The 17193-nt window shown below is 50.7% G+C and overlaps 1 protein-coding gene across 1 annotated transcript in view; it reads left to right on the forward strand.

The window, feature by feature from the left end:
• Positions 1–4332, forward strand: part of LOC306959965 (chloride anion exchanger-like) — a gene marked incomplete at both ends in the record, with an annotated part of 45882 nt that extends 41550 nt beyond the window's left edge. The window contains 2 exons of the mRNA XM_079552223.1: positions 373–512; positions 3289–4332. Coding sequence (XP_079408349.1) covers positions 373–512; positions 3289–4332 — 1184 coding nt within the window. The remainder of the gene's footprint in view (positions 1–372; positions 513–3288) is intronic.
• Positions 4333–17193: the final 12861 nt, after the last annotated feature.

Consider the following 17193-nt stretch of genomic DNA (forward strand, 5'->3'; position numbering starts at 1 on the left):
TTCAACAAAAAAATGACAAAAATTCAAAAAAAACGTGACAAAAGTTCAACAAAAAGCCACAAAAAGTATTGAAGAAACAACAAAGCTATGACAAAAAATGCAGCGACTTGACAAAAAGTTTCCATCACTTTGTAGGTCTCAGCTTTCAAATGAGGCGTTACACTGTTGCTCTCCAGCCGAGAAACTTTTAGATTTGGGTAAAGCCGAACTGGAGAAAATGCGCTCCGTTTAGGCGGGTGGTAAGTGTCACATTTACACTTATTTGGGCCAAGCTGGTCAGAGTCCAGGGCTGTTTTTCAGTCCCAGTCCGGCCCTGGCTACAATATTCCTAAAGCTGTCAGCCATGACGACGGTAATGCACTGTTTATCCAGAGGGTGGCGGTAATGCACTGTTTATCCAGAGGGCGGCGGTAATGCACCGTCAGTCCGCCGTTAAGCAGCTGAAGAAGAAGCCTCCTGACAGTGAACAGCAGCTGCGGTCTATGGTCTCATCCTCCTGCAACAAACACACAGTAAGTTTGGTCATTTTAATCTGAGCTTCGTAAATCTGTATCAAACGTTTATTAAAGCTAACGTTAGCTGCGCCCCAGTGTTTCCACAGGAGCCTGTGTTCTGAGAGCTAGCTACAGGCTAAAGGCTACAGGCTAAAGGCTACAGGCTACAGGCTACAGGCTAAAGGCTACAGGCTAAATGGGCTAAAGGCTATGGTTCACTTTCTTTTTCTCCTCCAAACTTGAATCTTCTCATGTGTTTCAGCTCCAGGTGAATAAACTGTGTAACAAACGGCTAATGCTACAACAGTTAGCTCGCTGTGGCTAAGGTTAGCTCCATATTCACAGACTGGGACTCCCGTGGTCAGTAGCTCCTAAACAAAGCTGTTTAAATGATAAAAGTCTTATATTCCTCACAGTCACGAAGGGAAACAAATATAAAGCTTCAGTTTTGAGTTGATCTGAGCTCATGAGGCTGAGCCTCCTCACATGACAGTCTCTGACTCTGCAGGAGGATGTAAATAATGCAGCTTGTGCCACATTTCAGGTCTTCATTATGATCAGTGTATGTCCTATATTATATAGTATATTATAGTATATGTCCTCTGTCCAAACAAGAGCGTCCTGCTGCGCTCACAATGTGGAGCTCATGTTAAAGGAATAGGCCACCGTGTTTACATACTGAGATATGTTCTTACCTTTAACGTTCAGTGACTGTGACACTCAGGTGTGGAGGAGACACAGCTGCTCAGGTTAAAGGTCAGATGAACTCGGACACCGAGACGAGCGTTTGTTCTGCAGAGCTAATCATCCTGCTGTTCAGATCAGGGCTGTGCAATTAATGGAAATTCGATTTGATTATTACACTAAACAGTTACAAAATTGGCATAATCGGAGAAAAAAAGATAAAAATCCCTCCATCCCTGTGAGCCCTTGATAAAGAAAGTGTCTGACGCCGTGTCTCCTTCTCTTTTCCACAGCTTTGAGTCGTCCAGACACAGTCACAAAGGGGCTGAAATGGTAAGACTTGTTTTTCCTTCTGTGTCCCTGACTCTCACACAAGGTGGCGCTGTTTCTCTCCCTGACTCTCACATGTTTCTCAGTAAGTCTGTGCGTGTTTGGTAAAGTTCTCCCAAACCCAGTCCGGGCTGGTTTGGTCTCTCCCCACGTTAAAGCATGGTCTCCTCAGAGTCCTGCATCTGTCTGAACTTCCGGGTGTCTCTGGGGCTGATCTGATGAGCGTTTTTGCTCCGTTCAGGGTTCGCACAGTCCTGGAAATCCTGGAAGAGTCATGGAATTTAAAATCACATTTCCAGGCCCTCGAAAAGGTTTGGAATGTTTAGAAACTTATTTCAGAATCCTAAAATATAGTAGAAGATGTAATGTGTAAATCAGAAGTAAATGGGGAGTCACATTTTGATTCAGGCAGTGGTTTGTCCTGGAGCGGTGACAGGGCCCCCCGTGTGTGGGCTCTGAAGGACCCGGGGCCCCTGAACTGCTAATGCTAAAACAGTGACCATAATGGAGGAAACGATCTTCATAATTACAGGAGCACAAGACCAGAGGAAGCAAAAGTTTAGCTTCTCCTGCAGAGTGTGAGGTCAGAGCTGGACTCTCCTCAGGACCTGGTTTCTCGTGTGGAAGTGTTTAAATTGGCTCCATTGGATCAATCCTGGATAAAAACAGTAAAGAGTAAAAATGTGAATCCTCAGAGTTCCACAACATTACCCATAATACCCTCGTGTACCGTCATATTCAGCAGAAAGCTGCTTTTATTTATCACTGCAGTGCAAGTCAATGACTGAACTTTAGGATAAACTGTACAATCGACGGTACTTCTGCCCCCCCTCGTCACATCTGTCACACACACAAGTCTAGAGAAGCACGTTATAGAAGCTGATGATAATAATACATTTCATTTCTTAGGCGTCTTTCTAGACACTCAAGGAGGCCTCACATCCACCAGTGTAATTACACAACAATGAAAAACGGCCTGAATTAAAGGACGGTGCAGCTGTGGTCAAGATATATCAGATATTTGACAAGAAACCTCTGAGATGCATCATTGTGAGATCACACTAAAGCACAAGCTTTTTACTTTTGAAAACTTTGTTAACTTTAGTAAAACTGACTTGACTTTTAAATGTCTGAACAATTGTGTGTCACCTCTGTCCTCTGGCCTCATGGTGAGGTGTCACATGTGTAGATGTGCCTGATCTAGTTTAATAATCTGTTTTATTGTAGCTGTGTTAAATAATGTGTTTTATCTTTGAAACCTAAAAGCCCCTGTGGACAGACACATGTGCTATAACACTTTAAACTATGCATCTGGTTTTAAACAATGTAACTGCTATGTCCATATTAAATAAATAAATAAATGAAATGGTCACAGTGAGGAGGCGTGTCTAAACAGATGAGTTCTGAGGATGGATTAGAAGTGTGGGAGGGAGTCGCTGTTAGTGAGTGATTATGATTCATTCTAGAAACGTACATGAGTAAATGAACTCATTACAAAACAATCTGCTGTGAAAACAGTCAGAATGAAGAAAATGCCTTGTACTCGTATCGGTGTTCGGTATCGGTGCCTCCCTTATTCCTTCATTCATTCTGATTCATAATGATGTATCAGACTGTAGTGTGTGACAGTCAGGGATGCTCTGTCTCGTGCACACGCCTGTAACCTGACACCTTTTTCCAAATGTCCGAGTCGTGTCTCAGCATCATTGGTCTGTCTCTAGTTTGGTGGTCCCGACCACATAACCACCTGTCACTGACTCTGATCTCTCTGTTCCCACAGGACGACTCCGCCCCCAAAGCTAAAGGAGCGTCTGCAGAGAAACGCCACCACTGCGACCAGTGTGGGAAGAGTTTTCAAATAAAACACAATCTCATCCGCCACATGAGGATCCACACCGGAGAGCGTCCGTTTCCGTGTGACCAGTGTGGGAAGTCCTTCAAACTGAAAAGAGCATTAAAGCAACACTCCGTCGTTCACAGCAAAGAGCGAAACCACCGCTGTGACCAGTGTGGGAAGACGTTTGGCCTGTTGTCGTATTTACAAAGGCACAGACGCACTCACAGCGACAGCAGATTCCCCTGTGACGAGTGTGGGAAGAGCTTCAGCTGTAAGTTCCGGCTGCAGCTGCACCAGCGTCTGCACTCGGGCCACGACCTGTGCCGCTGCGAGACGTGCGGGAAACGCTTCACGACCCGACACCACTTAGAAATACACGAGAGCTCCCACTCCACGGACCGGCCGCACCGCTGTGACCAGTGTGGGAAGGCATTCAAAGGCAGGGACACACTGACGCAGCACCAGCGGCTCCACACCGGGGAGAAGCTGCTCTGCTGTGACCAGTGTGGGAAGAGGTTCACCACAAAAGCCCAGCTCACCGACCACATGAGGGTTCACACGGGGGAGAGGCCGTTCTCCTGTGAGCAGTGCGGGATGTCGTTTAAACTGAAGGGAGGACTGAACACACACGCGGCCATCCACACGGGGAGACGAGACCACCGCTGCGACCAGTGTGGGAAGACATTCACACGTCTGTCCAACTTAAAATCACACAAACTCTCTCACAGCGACAGGAGGTTCCCCTGTGACGAGTGCGAGAAAAGCTTCCGTCTTAAAGCCAGTTTGGAGCAACACCGGCGCCTGCACTCGGGACAGGACCTGTGCTGCTGTGAGACGTGCGGGAAAGTGTTCGCCACGCTCAGCAGGTTAGAGCGACACGAGACCCGGCACTCCACAGAGCGCCCTCACGTCTGCGGCCAGTGTGGGACCACGTTCAAATGGAAGAGTCAGCTCAAGAAGCACGTTCAGGTCAGCCATGAGAAGTAGAGGCACGGCTGTGAAATATGGCAATCGTTTGTCCTGTTATTGTTTGTGATGTTGATGTTTTTTGCATGCGTGTGTTGCTCTAAGGCAGGGGGAGGCGAGTGTTCTTGGCGGAGGCTGATTTTCTCTATTGTAAACAGACCGAGGGCTGAAGCCGCTGATTATTCGCCCAAAGTAAAGCACTTAAATGAGATAAATGACTTAAAATTGCTTGAATTAAAGTTCTATGTTGAAAAACAGAAAAAAGTGAGTGCATCTTCTTCTTCTATGTTGAATTTGAGTCAGTTTGAAGAAGAAAACCCACTTGAAATCATGTGAAATGAGGCGAGACCCTTTAGGTGAAAGTATTGATGTTTCCCGCAGTGGTGGAAGTGGAGATTTGTATCTGTTTTCCTCCCTTTACATCTTAGTTTTCATGTCAGATATAAAAATGATGATGTTTATTTGATGATGTTTTGTCTGCGAGGTGGGGGCGACCCGGAAGTAGAAAGGCCGTCTTTCCCGCGGGTTTTCATTCCTAAATATTGACAGATTTGACATCCACGTGTCCTGCTAAGGGGCCCCGTGATGACGCTTTCACCCAAATATGGTGTTTTTCCTCCTACGAGACGCTGGAGCGGAAAAGTGGAAGAACGGGCCGAGCATGCGCACTCGCTACAAAACTTCAGGGCTGGTTTTCTCTGAATGAGAGAAGCCGCACTCGGGCAGAGCCTGAGCCCTTATAGAAGCTCCCACAGACTCCACACTTTACAGGCTGAGACACAACAACATTCTGAAGGTTTTTTCAGAGGGATTTTTTAATATCTAATTCCTAGCCTGATTTATTCAGCTTTGAAACCAAAAAAAACAGGCGGAATTTGAGTTTTTACAGATTTTTTCACTGATGATTAGTTTATTGAAAAACTAAACAAAATATCCCAAATCCCCTCTGAAAAAACCTGAGTTACTAATATGTCAATAAAATAAAACCATAACATTTAATCTGGCTCAATTTATTATTCTGATTTCGTTGCCCAAAATATAGGCAATTTTGGCCATTTTAATGCTCAAAATGCCTTATTTTTATGTGAAAACATAAAATGACAGAAAAAATGCAACACGTTTTTTCCTCATATTTATATATGTGATGTTCAGCAAAAGCTTCACATTCACATCTCTACATTTATTTATTTTCCCCTGTTCACCTGCAGTGTCTCTCCTGACAATGAGAAAAATGACTTAAAATTGCTTGAATTAAAGTTCTGCTATGTTGAAAAACAGAAAAAAGTGAGTTTATCTTCTTCTATGTTGAATTTGAGTCGGTTTGAATTAATCCAAGATACAAATCCTATAGCGCCAACGGAACCCACTTGAAATCATGTGAAATGACAGAAAATCATCTGCATTGAAAGAATAACTAGAGGTTTTATCTGGTCTCAAACGACCACATCTACTCAAACCTTAGATTTAATCTCTTAATTCAAGTCGATTCATGTCATTTGTTCCTTAAAACGATTATTCTTTCTCCAGTGTTGTACATAATGCATGAGCTCAGTGGGTGTATTTGCAGTATTTCTACCTTTTTTCCTCCCATTTAACTCTAATAATGTTCAAAGTACTTTCTGATTTGTGTGATAATGTTTCTTAAAATCATCATCTCGAGTGCCTGACGTTGCCTCCCCCTAAAACACAACCAGCACAAACAGCACAGATGTAGAGGAAGCGGTGACACCATTTTTACCCGTTTTGGAGCTTTATAACGATAAATAATAACCAATAAAACAATCATTAATATCTCAGAAACGATAACAGCACAAACTATTGCCATATTTATTATTCAAGGGGAGACACTACAGGCAAAACTCAATTTTTTCAGTTTTCAGGTTTTGGGCCAAATTGGTCTCTGAACATATAAGCTTCACCCGGAAACAGAAAATATCCCTAATCTTCACAATAACATGTTTAAATATTGCGCTGATTCAATGTTCCTCCATAGACTTATATGGGAGAACACAATTTCAAGGGCCTTTTTCTCCAAACACATGTTTCTGTCATTGTGGCGACACTATGTCCACGTCAGTCGGACCTAAAGACTTCACATTTTCCAGCCTCGGACTGAACAATATTTGGAAGATTTTTTCAGAGGGATTTTTTATTATTTAATCCCTTAAGCCCCATTTATTGAGTTTTGAATGTCAAAAAATAAGGCCAAAATTAAATTTTTCCACTAAAAAACAGCTTATTTTAAAACTAAAAAAGAAATCCTAAATCCCCTCTGAGAAAGTCTTGGCAACTCATTCATCAATAAAATGAAACCATACATTTGAATGTAGCTCTATCCATTATTCAGATTTCGTCGCCGAAAAGATGTGAAATTTGGGGCATTTTTAGGCATAAAACACCTTGTTCTTATATGAAAAGATAAAGTGACAGAAAACTTGCCATGTATTTTTTTCTCACATTTATGCCAGTGATCGACAGCAAAAGTTTCAAATTGATGTCTGTGAATATACATTTTTTCCCCTATTCACCTGCAGTGTCTCGTCTTAAACTTGAGCATAACAGGGGCCTAAGTTCACAGTAGTACCAGAACCTCCACACTAACATACGCTTTAAGACGATGGATGATTGTTTTTAATTGTTTTGACCTTAATTGTGGTCTTTATTCATCTTTATTTTGAACAGGGCAACACGAACACTCCTTTTACAGAGGGGGTGTTATGGTTTTTACCTCACTACAATGATGATGAACCGTCTGTTGGTCTGTAAACGCAGTCAGTTACTTCAGGACTTCACATCTTGAAATGGGCCTCTGTCTCTTTAAGAAGCCCTGACCCTTTGACCCGACACGCCCCCTGAACACGGAGCCTGTGGTACCGTCACAACACTACTCTGAGTCTGACCCGGACCTTCCACACCGCACGCTTGGAAGGAGCTGAGAAGGAGCTGCTGTTTGGAGGCTCTCGTCGCTCTTTGCTTCTGCCGTGCCCTGTGCTCTTAACGGAGGCCAGTTTTCAGTGTAAGAACACCGAGGGCCAAAGTAAAGCACAGCACTGGAAAATGAGCGTCTTAAATGAGATAAATGACTTAAATTTGCTTGAATAAAGGTTCTTTATGTTGAATTTGAGTCTGTTTGGACGAATCTAAGACAAAGATACAAAGGCTAATGCCAATGGAACAAGTGTAAAACCCACTTTGAAATCAGACAAATGAACTTTACTTTTAAAAGACTTTTATTTATTTATTTATTTATTTATTTCAGTCATGTTAGTTACATGTTTTCACATTTCAACAACTATACATGCTTTTTTTTATACATGATTGAAAAGGAGCACGATGAAGACAACGCTTATGCTAAGTGCCCCTTTCTTCAAATACAAAAAGTAGACAAAAAAAACAAAACATAAATGGTCTGATTCGCAGGTATTATACAAAAGCTAGAATGAACAACACAGGTACTACTGTTTTTAAAATTAAAATCTAATATTTACAGTAGTGTGTAAGAGTTGATATTTGTTATTTTGAACTGTTTTTTAAATCGGTGCACTGTGGAGGAGTTCTTTAAATTCAAGGGCAGGGTGTTCCACAGTTTGACTCCGCCTCTGGGTTGTTCTGGCAAAAGGGAGAGTAAAGTTAAGTTTTCTACTATGCATCGGCGTTGAACACAAACATCAATTGTACAGATTGAGGCAATTGAAAAAATCTTGCTTTATACATTATTATCAATGTTTGTGATTTAATGAGATCTTGTCATTTTAATAGTTTTGATTTTATAAACAGTGGATTTGTATGTTCTCTACTATGCGTTTTATTTATTATTCTTATAGCTTTTTTTTTTATTTTTATCAGCGGTTGAATTGTAGTTTTGTATGTGTTTCCCCAAACTTCTGAGCAATAAGTGAGGCAGTATTAAAGTGCCTTAAAGATTCACGATTTAAAAAATATTTTACTTTGTGAAGAACAGCAATGTTTCTACATGATTTATTTCTAATACTGTGGACATGAGATTTCCAATTTAATTTTTCATCCAGTGTCACACCCAAAAACTTGAGTTCAGACACTCTTTCAATATTTCTTCCATTTAAAGACAGCTGGATATCCACGTTTAATTCACAATTTGAAAACACCATCAATTTTGTTTTAGCCACATTTAGTGACAATTTATTTGCATCAAACCAATCCTTTATTTTCATCATTTCTTTTTCAATTATTTTACTCATGTTCTTTAAATTATTTCCAGAGAAGAGGAAATGTGTGTCATCAGCAAATTACACAGACTGTAATATTTCTGATGCTTCACATAGATCATTTATGTATAAAATAAAAAGTTTGGGCCCAACAATGGAACCTTGGGGTATTCCACAAGAATGACACAATATAATCTGAGTTAAGAGAATAATGACTTGTTCCATTGGTGATAAGCAGGGCCGGACTGGGACTGACAAACGGCCCTGGACTCTGGCCCAAGTGAGTGTAGATGCAGCACTTCCACAGAGACATATATTAACCTCCCGTCTTAACCGAGGGCCTTTTCTAAAAACTTCTCAACTGGAAAGCAACGGTGTAACGGTTCATTTGAACGCTAAGCCTACAAAAGTGATCGCTGCATTTTTGTCACATGTTATGTTGTTTTTTGTTGCTTTTTCATAACTTTTTTTGTGGCTCTCTGGCGTCATTTTGTCACTCTTTATTCCTTTTCCATGGATTTTTTCATTGCTCTGTCGTCATGTTTTCGTCACGTTTTTGTCACTTTTTTGTTGCTTTTCCGGCACTTTTTTGTTGCTTTTCACCCTCGTTTTCGTCGCTATTTCAATGCTTCTCTTTTAAACTTTTAGATTTGGGTAAAGCTCGGTTAAGGTGGGGGGTAAGAGAGAAAATGAAGAGGCCAGACCGGTGGCCCGAGAGCCGGTGGCCCTTCTGTGCTCTTCCAGAATGGACACGTGGCCAGTCCGCCCCTGGTGATGAGATGTTTAATCTGATCTAAGACCAAATCTACTCAGACTTTAGATGGAATCTCTTCATTCATGTAGGTTTCTGTCATTTCTTCCTTAAAATTATTATTTTTCCAGTGCACTTTCTACAAATGCCAGAGTTGTTCATGACCTCATTGGGTGCATTGACAGTATTTCTCCCATTTAACCCTAAATATGTTAAAGTACTTTCTGATTTGTGGGGCAGAGGTTCTGAGCTGGAGGGCCGGGTTTGGCCCCCGGGCCTGACGTTGCCGACCCCTGATGTAAAGGCTGCTACAAGTCTGTTTTATTGACGTTATCAGTGCATAAAATGCTGCTTGACCGTGTGATAGACCGAGCCAACTACACCCCTCGCTCTGAACCTCTGAAGACCGACTCCAGAACAAGACCTTCTCACCGTGTGTGTTTCTCCACAGAGGGTGGTCATTGTGCTTCAGAGAGAAATACTCACACACTGGTTTGTGCTTCGAGCAGAGCCATCTTTGGAAGACATGTGTAAAACCCACCAACATCTGCATGAAGAAAAGCACACACCTCGGGCCTGTCAACATCTGGGACGCACAGATGTGGTCATCGTGCTGCGACAACACGACCAACACAACATCCTTTAACCGTCCACACACTGGAAGAAAGTTTACAATGAGTCAGTTCATCACCTGTAAGTCCGTCCAGTCATTTCTGCTTCTCTGTCCAAAGACCATTCAGACAAAGGATCAGAACGTCAGACTGAGGTCAGGACAGGCCGTGTGGACGATGCCAAACTTTACAAAGGTCACTGTGTCCACAAGAGGGGGCAACATCCTGAAAAGGTTCTACCAAAGAGAGGGTTTGGATTCACACTTTGAACACTGTGGCCCCACGACAGGGTTCATTTCGTCGACTAGAATATTGAGTCTTAATTTTAGTCAAAGTGATATTTTTGTGACTAAAATTGGACTAAAACTAAATTAAAAGTTTCTCATGAGACTAAAACTGTGAGATCATGTTTAAAGGATCAGCTCTGAGCTTTGTTCATGTGGAGCAGAAACATGAAGCAGAGGAACAACATTAAACATGATTAGAATCAATATTAACCCACTAAATGTGTCTTAAATTTAGTCAACTTACATGTACCTGCAATTTGAGTCGACTAAAACTAGACTACAATAGAATCACATTTTTGTCAAAAGACTAAAACTAAATTAAAATATGTCAAAATGAACCCTGCCCCACGGACTGAATGATTTTAGTTTGAAATGTTTTCTTGGTTAAACCTGCAGGCTCTCACTGTCCACGTGGAGCCCTGTGAGTCGACCTGCTCTTGGGTCCCATGTGCACCTGGTGAAGACTCTGAGGAACACGCTATGTTGTAACCGAATAAAGGAATATGTGAGTACTTCTGTCTGTACATGAACTACTGAAGTACTTCCCTTTACATTCTTTCTACAATTTATCATTTTTGAGGCTTTCGCACTCGGAACATTTGAAGACGAGCAACTTCCCTTCCTGGATATTATTATTATTGTTTATTATTATTATTATTGTTTATTATTATTATTATTGTTTATTATTATTATTATTGTTTATTATTATTATTGTTTATTATTATTGTTTATTATTATTATTATTGTTTATTATTATTGTTTATTATTATTATTGTTTATTATTATTGTTTATTATTATTATTATTGCCCAAACTGGAGGAGTCTGAAAGTCCAGTCGATGGTTTATCCTTTTCTGCGGACACTCCCTGGATGACTGAGAGCCTTCACATATACATTAATATTATCGAGATCATTTACTGTAAATGATTGTTTTGATCTTTTTACATAATAAAAGCCTATATTTGTATAAAACTATATTAGAGTCACAGCCTCGTGCTGATTGGCCACAGAGAGTCATGTGATCTGTCTTAAACACGCCTGTTATAACTGTTTTACCTCCAGTCCTGTGTCTCTGAGCTACATTTCCATCTGTTTCCGTCAGTCTTTGGTTCCCACGTTTGTTTCTCTCTAAAGTAATGCCTGAACCCAGAGAGACTGAGGCCGCCCTCTCCACTGATCTGAGGCCGCCCTCTCCACTGGTCTGAGGCCGCCCTCTCCACTGCTCTGAGGCCGCCCTCTCCACTGGTCTGAGGCCGCCCTCTCCACTGGTCTGAGGCCGCCCTCTCCACTGGACTGAGGCCGCCCTCTCCACTGGTCTGAGGCCGCCCTCTCCACTGGTCTGAGGCCGCCCTCTCCACTGCTCTGAGGCCGCCCTCTCCACTGGTCTGAGGCCGCCCTCTCCACTGGACTGAGGCCGCCCTCTCCACTGGTCTGAGGCCGCCCTCTCCACTGGTCTGAGGCCGCCCTCTCCACTGGACTGAGGCCACTGGTCTGAGGCCGCCCTCTCCACTGGACTGAGGCCGCCCTCTCCACTGGACTGAGGCCGCCCTCTCCACTGGACTGAGGCCGCCCTCTCCACTGGTCTGAGGCCGCCCTCTCCACTGGTCTGAGGCCGCCCTCTCCACTGCTCTGAGGCCGCCCTCTCCACTGGTCTGAGGCCGCCCTCTCCACTGGTCTGAGGCCGCCCTCTCCACTGGTCTGAGGCCGCCCTCTGCACTGGTCTGAGGCCGCCCTCTCCACTGGTCTGAGGCCGCCCTCTGCACTGGTCTGAGGCCGCCCTCTCCACTGGTCTGAGGCCGCCCTCTCCACTGGTCTGAGGCCGCCCTCTCCACTGGCCTGAGGCCGCCCTCTCCTCTGCTCTGAGGCCGCCCTCTGCACTGGTCTGAGGCCGCCCTCTCCACTGGTCTGAGGCCGCCCTCTCCACTGGACTGAGGCCACTGGTCTGAGGCCGCCCTCTCCACTGGTCTGAGGCCGCCCTCTCCACTGGTCTGAGGCCGCCCTCTGCACTGGTCTGAGGCCGCCCTCTGCACTGGTCTGAGGCCGCCCTCTCCACTGGTCTGAGGCCGCCCTCTCCACTGGACTGAGGCCACTGGTCTGAGGCCGCCCTCTGCACTGGTCTGAGGCCGCCCTCTCCACTGGTCTGAGGCCGCCCTCTCCACTGGACTGAGGCCACTGGTCTGAGGCCGCCCTCTGCACTGGTCTGAGGCCGCCCTCTCCACTGGTCTGAGGCCGCCCTCTGCACTGGTCTGAGGCCGCCCTCTCCACTGGTCTGAGGCCGCCCTCTCCACTGGACTGAGGCCACTGGTCTGAGGCCGCCCTCTCCACTGGACTGAGGCCGCCCTCTCCACTGGACTGAGGCCGCCCTCTCCACTGGTCTGAGGCCGCCCTTTCCACTGGTCTGAGGCCGCCCTCTCCACTGGTCTGAGGCCGCCCTCTCCACTGGTCTGAGGCCGCCCTCTCCACTGGTCTGAGGCCGCCCTCTCCACTGGACTGAGGCCACTGGTCTGAGGCCGCCCTCTCCACTGGACTGAGGCCGCCCTCTCCACTGGACTGAGGCCGCCCTCTCCACTGGTCTGAGGCCGCCCTCTCCACTGGTCTGAGGCCGCCCTCTCCACTGCTCTGAGGCCGCCCTCTCCACTGCTCTGAGGCCGCCCTCTCCACTGGACTGAGGCCGCCCTCTCCACTGGTCTGAGGCCGCCCTCTCCACTGGACTGAGGCCGCCCTCTCCACTGGTCTGAGGCCGCCCTCTCCACTGGTCTGAGTCTGAGGCCGCCCTCTCCACTGGTCTGAGGCCGCCCTCTCCACTGCTCTGAGGCCGCCCTCTGCACTGGTCTGAGGCCGCCCTCTCCACTGGACTGAGGCCGCCCTCTCCACTGGACTGAGGCCGCCCTCTCCACTGCTCTGAGGCCGCCTTCTCCACTGGTCTGAGGCCGCCCTCTCCACTGCTCTGAGGCCGCCTTCTCCACTGGTCTGAGGCCGCCCTCTCCACTGGTCTGAGTCTGAGGCCGCCCTCTCCACTGGTCTGAGGCCGCCCTCTCCACTGCTCTGAGGCCGCCCTCTCCACTGGACTGAGGCCGCCCTCTCCACTGCTCTGAGGCCGCCTTCTCCACTGGACTGAGGCCGCCCTCTCCACTGGTCTGAGGCCGCCCTCTCCACTGCTCTGAGGCCGCCCTCTCCACTGGACTGAGGCCGCCCTCTCCACTGGACTGAGGCCGCCCTCTCCACTGGACTGAGGCCGCCCTCTCCACTGGTCTGAGTCTGAGGCCGCCCTCTCCACTGCTCTGAGGCCGCCCTCTCCACTGGACTGAGGCCGCCCTCTCCACTGGACTGAGGCCGCCCTCTCCACTGCTCTGAGGCCGCCCTCTCCACTGGACTGAGGCCGCCCTCTCCACTGCTCTGAGGCCGCCCTCTCCACTGGTCTGAGGCCACTGGTCTGAGGCCGCCCTCTCCACTGCTCTGAGGCCGCCCTCTCCACTGGTCTGAGGCCGCCCTCTCCACTGCTCTGAGGCCGCCCTCTCCACTGGACTGAGGCCGCCCTCTCCACTGGTCTGAGTCTGAGGCCGCCCTCTCCACTGGCCTGAGGCCGCCCTCTCCACTGGTCTGAGTCTGAGGCCGCCCTCTCCACTGGCCTGAGGCCGCCCTCTCCACTGGTCTGAGGCCGCCCTCTCCACTGGTCTGAGGCCGCCCTCTCCACTGGTCTGAGGCCGCCCTCTCCACTGGACTGAGGCCGCCCTCTCCACTGGTCTGAGGCCGCCCTCTCCACTGCTCTGAGGCCGCCCTCTCCACTGGACTGAGGCCGCCCTCTCCACTGGACTGAGGCCGCCCTCTCCACTGGTCTGAGTCTGAGGCCGCCCTCTCCACTGGTCTGAGGCCGCCCTCTCCACTGGTCTGAGGCCGCCCTCTCCACTGGTCTGAAGCCGCCCTCTCCACTGGTCTGAGGCCACTGGTCTGAGGCCGCCCTCTCCACTGGTCTGAGGCCGCCCTCTCCACTGGTCTGAGTCTGAGGCCGCCCTCTCCACTGGACTGAGGCCGCCCTCTCCACTGGTCTGAGGCCGCCCTCTCCACTGCTCTGAGGCCGCCCTCTCCACTGGTCTGAGGCCGCCCTCTCCACTGCTCTGAGGCCGCCCTCTCCACTGGTCTGAGGCCGCCCTCTCCACTGGACTGAGGCCGCCCTCTCCACTGGTCTGAGGCCGCCCTCTCCACTGCTCTGAGGCCGCCCTCTCCACTGGACTGAGGCCGCCCTCTCCACTGCTCTGAGGCCGCCCTCTCCACTGGTCTGAGGCCGCCCTCTCCACTGGTCTGAGGCCGCCCTCTGCACTGGTCTGAGGCCGCCCTCTCCACTGGTCTGAGGCCGCCCTCTCCACTGGTCTGAGGCCGCCCTCTCCACTGGTCTGAGGCCGCCCTCTCCACTGGTCTGAGGCCGCCCTCTGCACTGGTCTGAGGCCGCCCTCTCCACTGGTCTGAGGCCGCCCTCTCCACTGGTCTGAGGCCGCCCTCTCCACTGGTCTGAGGCCGCCCTCTCCACTGCTCTGAGGCCGCCCTCTCCACTGGTCTGAGGCCGCCCTCTCCACTGGTCTGAGGCCGCCCTCTCCACTGGCCTGAGGCCGCCCTCTCCACTGGTCTGAGTCTGAGGCCGCCCTCTCCACTGGTCTGAGTCTGAGGCCGCCCTCTCCACTGGTCTGAGGCCGCCCTCTCCACTGGTCTGAGGCCGCCCTCTCCACTGGACTGAGGCCGCCCTCTGCACTGGTCTGAGTCTGAGGCCGCCCTCTCCACTGGTCTGAGGCCGCCCTCTGCACTGGTCTGAAGCCGCCCTCTCCACTGGACTGAAGCCGCCCTCTCCACTGGTCTGAGGCCGCCCTCTCCACTGGTCTGAGGCCGCCCTCTGCACTGGTCTGAGGCCGCCCTCTGCACTGGTCTGAGTCTGAGGCCGCCCTCTCCACTGGACTGAGGCCGCCCTCTGCACTGGTCTGAGTCTGAGGCCGCCCTCTCCACTGGTCTGAGGCCGCCCTCTGCACTGGTCTGAGGCCGCCCTCTCCACTGGACTGAGGCCGCCCTCTCCACTGGTCTGAGGCCGCCCTCTCCACTGGTCTGAGGCCGCCCTCTCCACTGCTCTGAGGCCGCCCTCTCCACTGGACTGAGGCCGCCCTCTCCACTGGTCTGAGGCCGCCCTCTGCACTGGTCTGAGGCCGCCCTCTCCACTGGTCTGAGGCCGCCCTCTCCACTGGTCTGAGGCCGCCCTCTCCACTGGTCTGAGTCTGAGGCCGCCCTCTCCACTGCTCTGAGGCCGCCCTCTCCACTGGACTGAGGCCGCCCTCTCCACTGGTCTGAGGCCGCCCTCTCCACTGCTCTGAGGCCGCCCTCTCCACTGGTCTGAGGCCGCCCTCTCCACTGCTCTGAGGCCGCCCTCTCCACTGGTCTGAGTCTGAGGCCGCCCTCTCCACTGGACTGAGGCCGCCCTCTCCACTGGTCTGAGGCCGCCCTCTCCACTGCTCTGAGGCCGCCCTCTCCACTGGTCTGAGGCCGCCCTCTCCACTGCTCTGAGGCCGCCCTCTCCACTGGTCTGAGGCCGCCCTCTCCACTGCTCTGAGGCCGCCCTCTCCACTGGTCTGAGGCCGCCCTCTCCACTGGTCTGAGGCCGCCCTCTCCACTGGACTGAGGCCGCCCTCTCCACTGGTCTGAGGCCGCCCTCTCCACTGGTCTGAGGCCGCCCTCTCCACTGGACTGAGGCCGCCCTCTCCACTGGTCTGAGTCTGAGGCCGCCCTCTCCACTGGTCTGAGGCCGCCCTCTCCACTGCTCTGAGGCCGCCCTCTCCACTGGTCTGAGGCCGCCCTCTCCACTGGACTGAGGCCTCCCTCTCCACTGCTCTGAGGCCGCCCTCTCCACTGCTCTGAGGCCGCCCTCTCCACTGGACTGAGGCCTCCCTCTCCACTGCTCTGAGGCCGCCCTCTCCACTGCTCTGAGGCCGCCCTCTCCACTGGTCTGAGGCCGCCCTCTCCACTGGACTGAGGCCTCCCTCTCCACTGCTCTGAGGCCGCCCTCTCCACTGCTCTGAGGCCGCCCTCTCCACTGGACTGAGGCCTCCCTCTCCACTGGTCTGAGGCCGCCCTCTCCACTGCTCTGAGGCCGCCCTCTCCACTGCTCTGAGGCCGCCCTCTCCACTGCTCTGAGGCCGCCCTCTCCACTGGTCTGAGGCCGCCCTCTCCACTGGTCTGAGGCCGCCCTCTCCACTGGACTGAGGCCGCCCTCTCCACTGGTCTGAGGCCGCCCTCTGCACTGGTCTGAGTCTGAGGCCGCCCTCTCCACTGGTCTGAGGCCGCCCTCTCCACTGGTCTGAGGCCGCCCTCTGCACTGCTCTGAGGCCGCCCTCTCCACTGCTCTGAGGCCACCCTCTCCACTGGACTGAGGCCGCCCTCTGCACTGGTCTGAGGCCGCCCTCTCCACTGGTCTGAGTCTGAGGCCGCCCTCTCCACTGGACTGAGTCTGAGGCCGCCCTCTCCACTGCTCTGAGGCCGCCCTCTCCACTGGTCTGAGTCTGAGGCCGCCCTCTCCACTGGTCTGAGGCCGCCCTCTCCACTGGTCTGAGGCCGCCCTCTCCACTGGTCTGAGTCTGAGGCCGCCCTCTCCACTGGTCTGAGGCCGCCCTCTCCACTGGTCTGAGGCCGCCCTCTCCACTGCTCTGAGGCCGCCCTCTCCACTGGTCTGAGGCCGCCCTCTCCACTGGACTGAGGCCGCCCTCTCCACTGCTCTGAGGCCGCCCTCTCCACTGCTCTGAGGCCGCCCTCTCCACTGGTCTGAGGCCGCCCTCTCCACTGCTCTGAGGCCGCCCTCTCCACTGGACTGAGGCCGCCCTCTCCACTGGTCTGAGTCTGAGGCCGCCCTCTCCACTGGTCTGAGTCTGAGGCCGCCCTCTCCACTGCTCTGAGGCCGCCCTCTCCACTGGACTGAGGCCGCCCTCTCCACTGGACTGAGGCCGCCCTCTCCACTGCTCTGAGGCCGCCCTCTCCACTGGTCTGAAGCCGCCCTCTCCACTGGTCTGAGGCCGCCCTCT

This window comes from Gobius niger (genome assembly GCF_951799975.1).
Source record: "Gobius niger genome assembly, chromosome: 2".
NCBI classification, from domain to species: domain Eukaryota; kingdom Metazoa; phylum Chordata; class Actinopteri; order Gobiiformes; family Gobiidae; genus Gobius; species Gobius niger.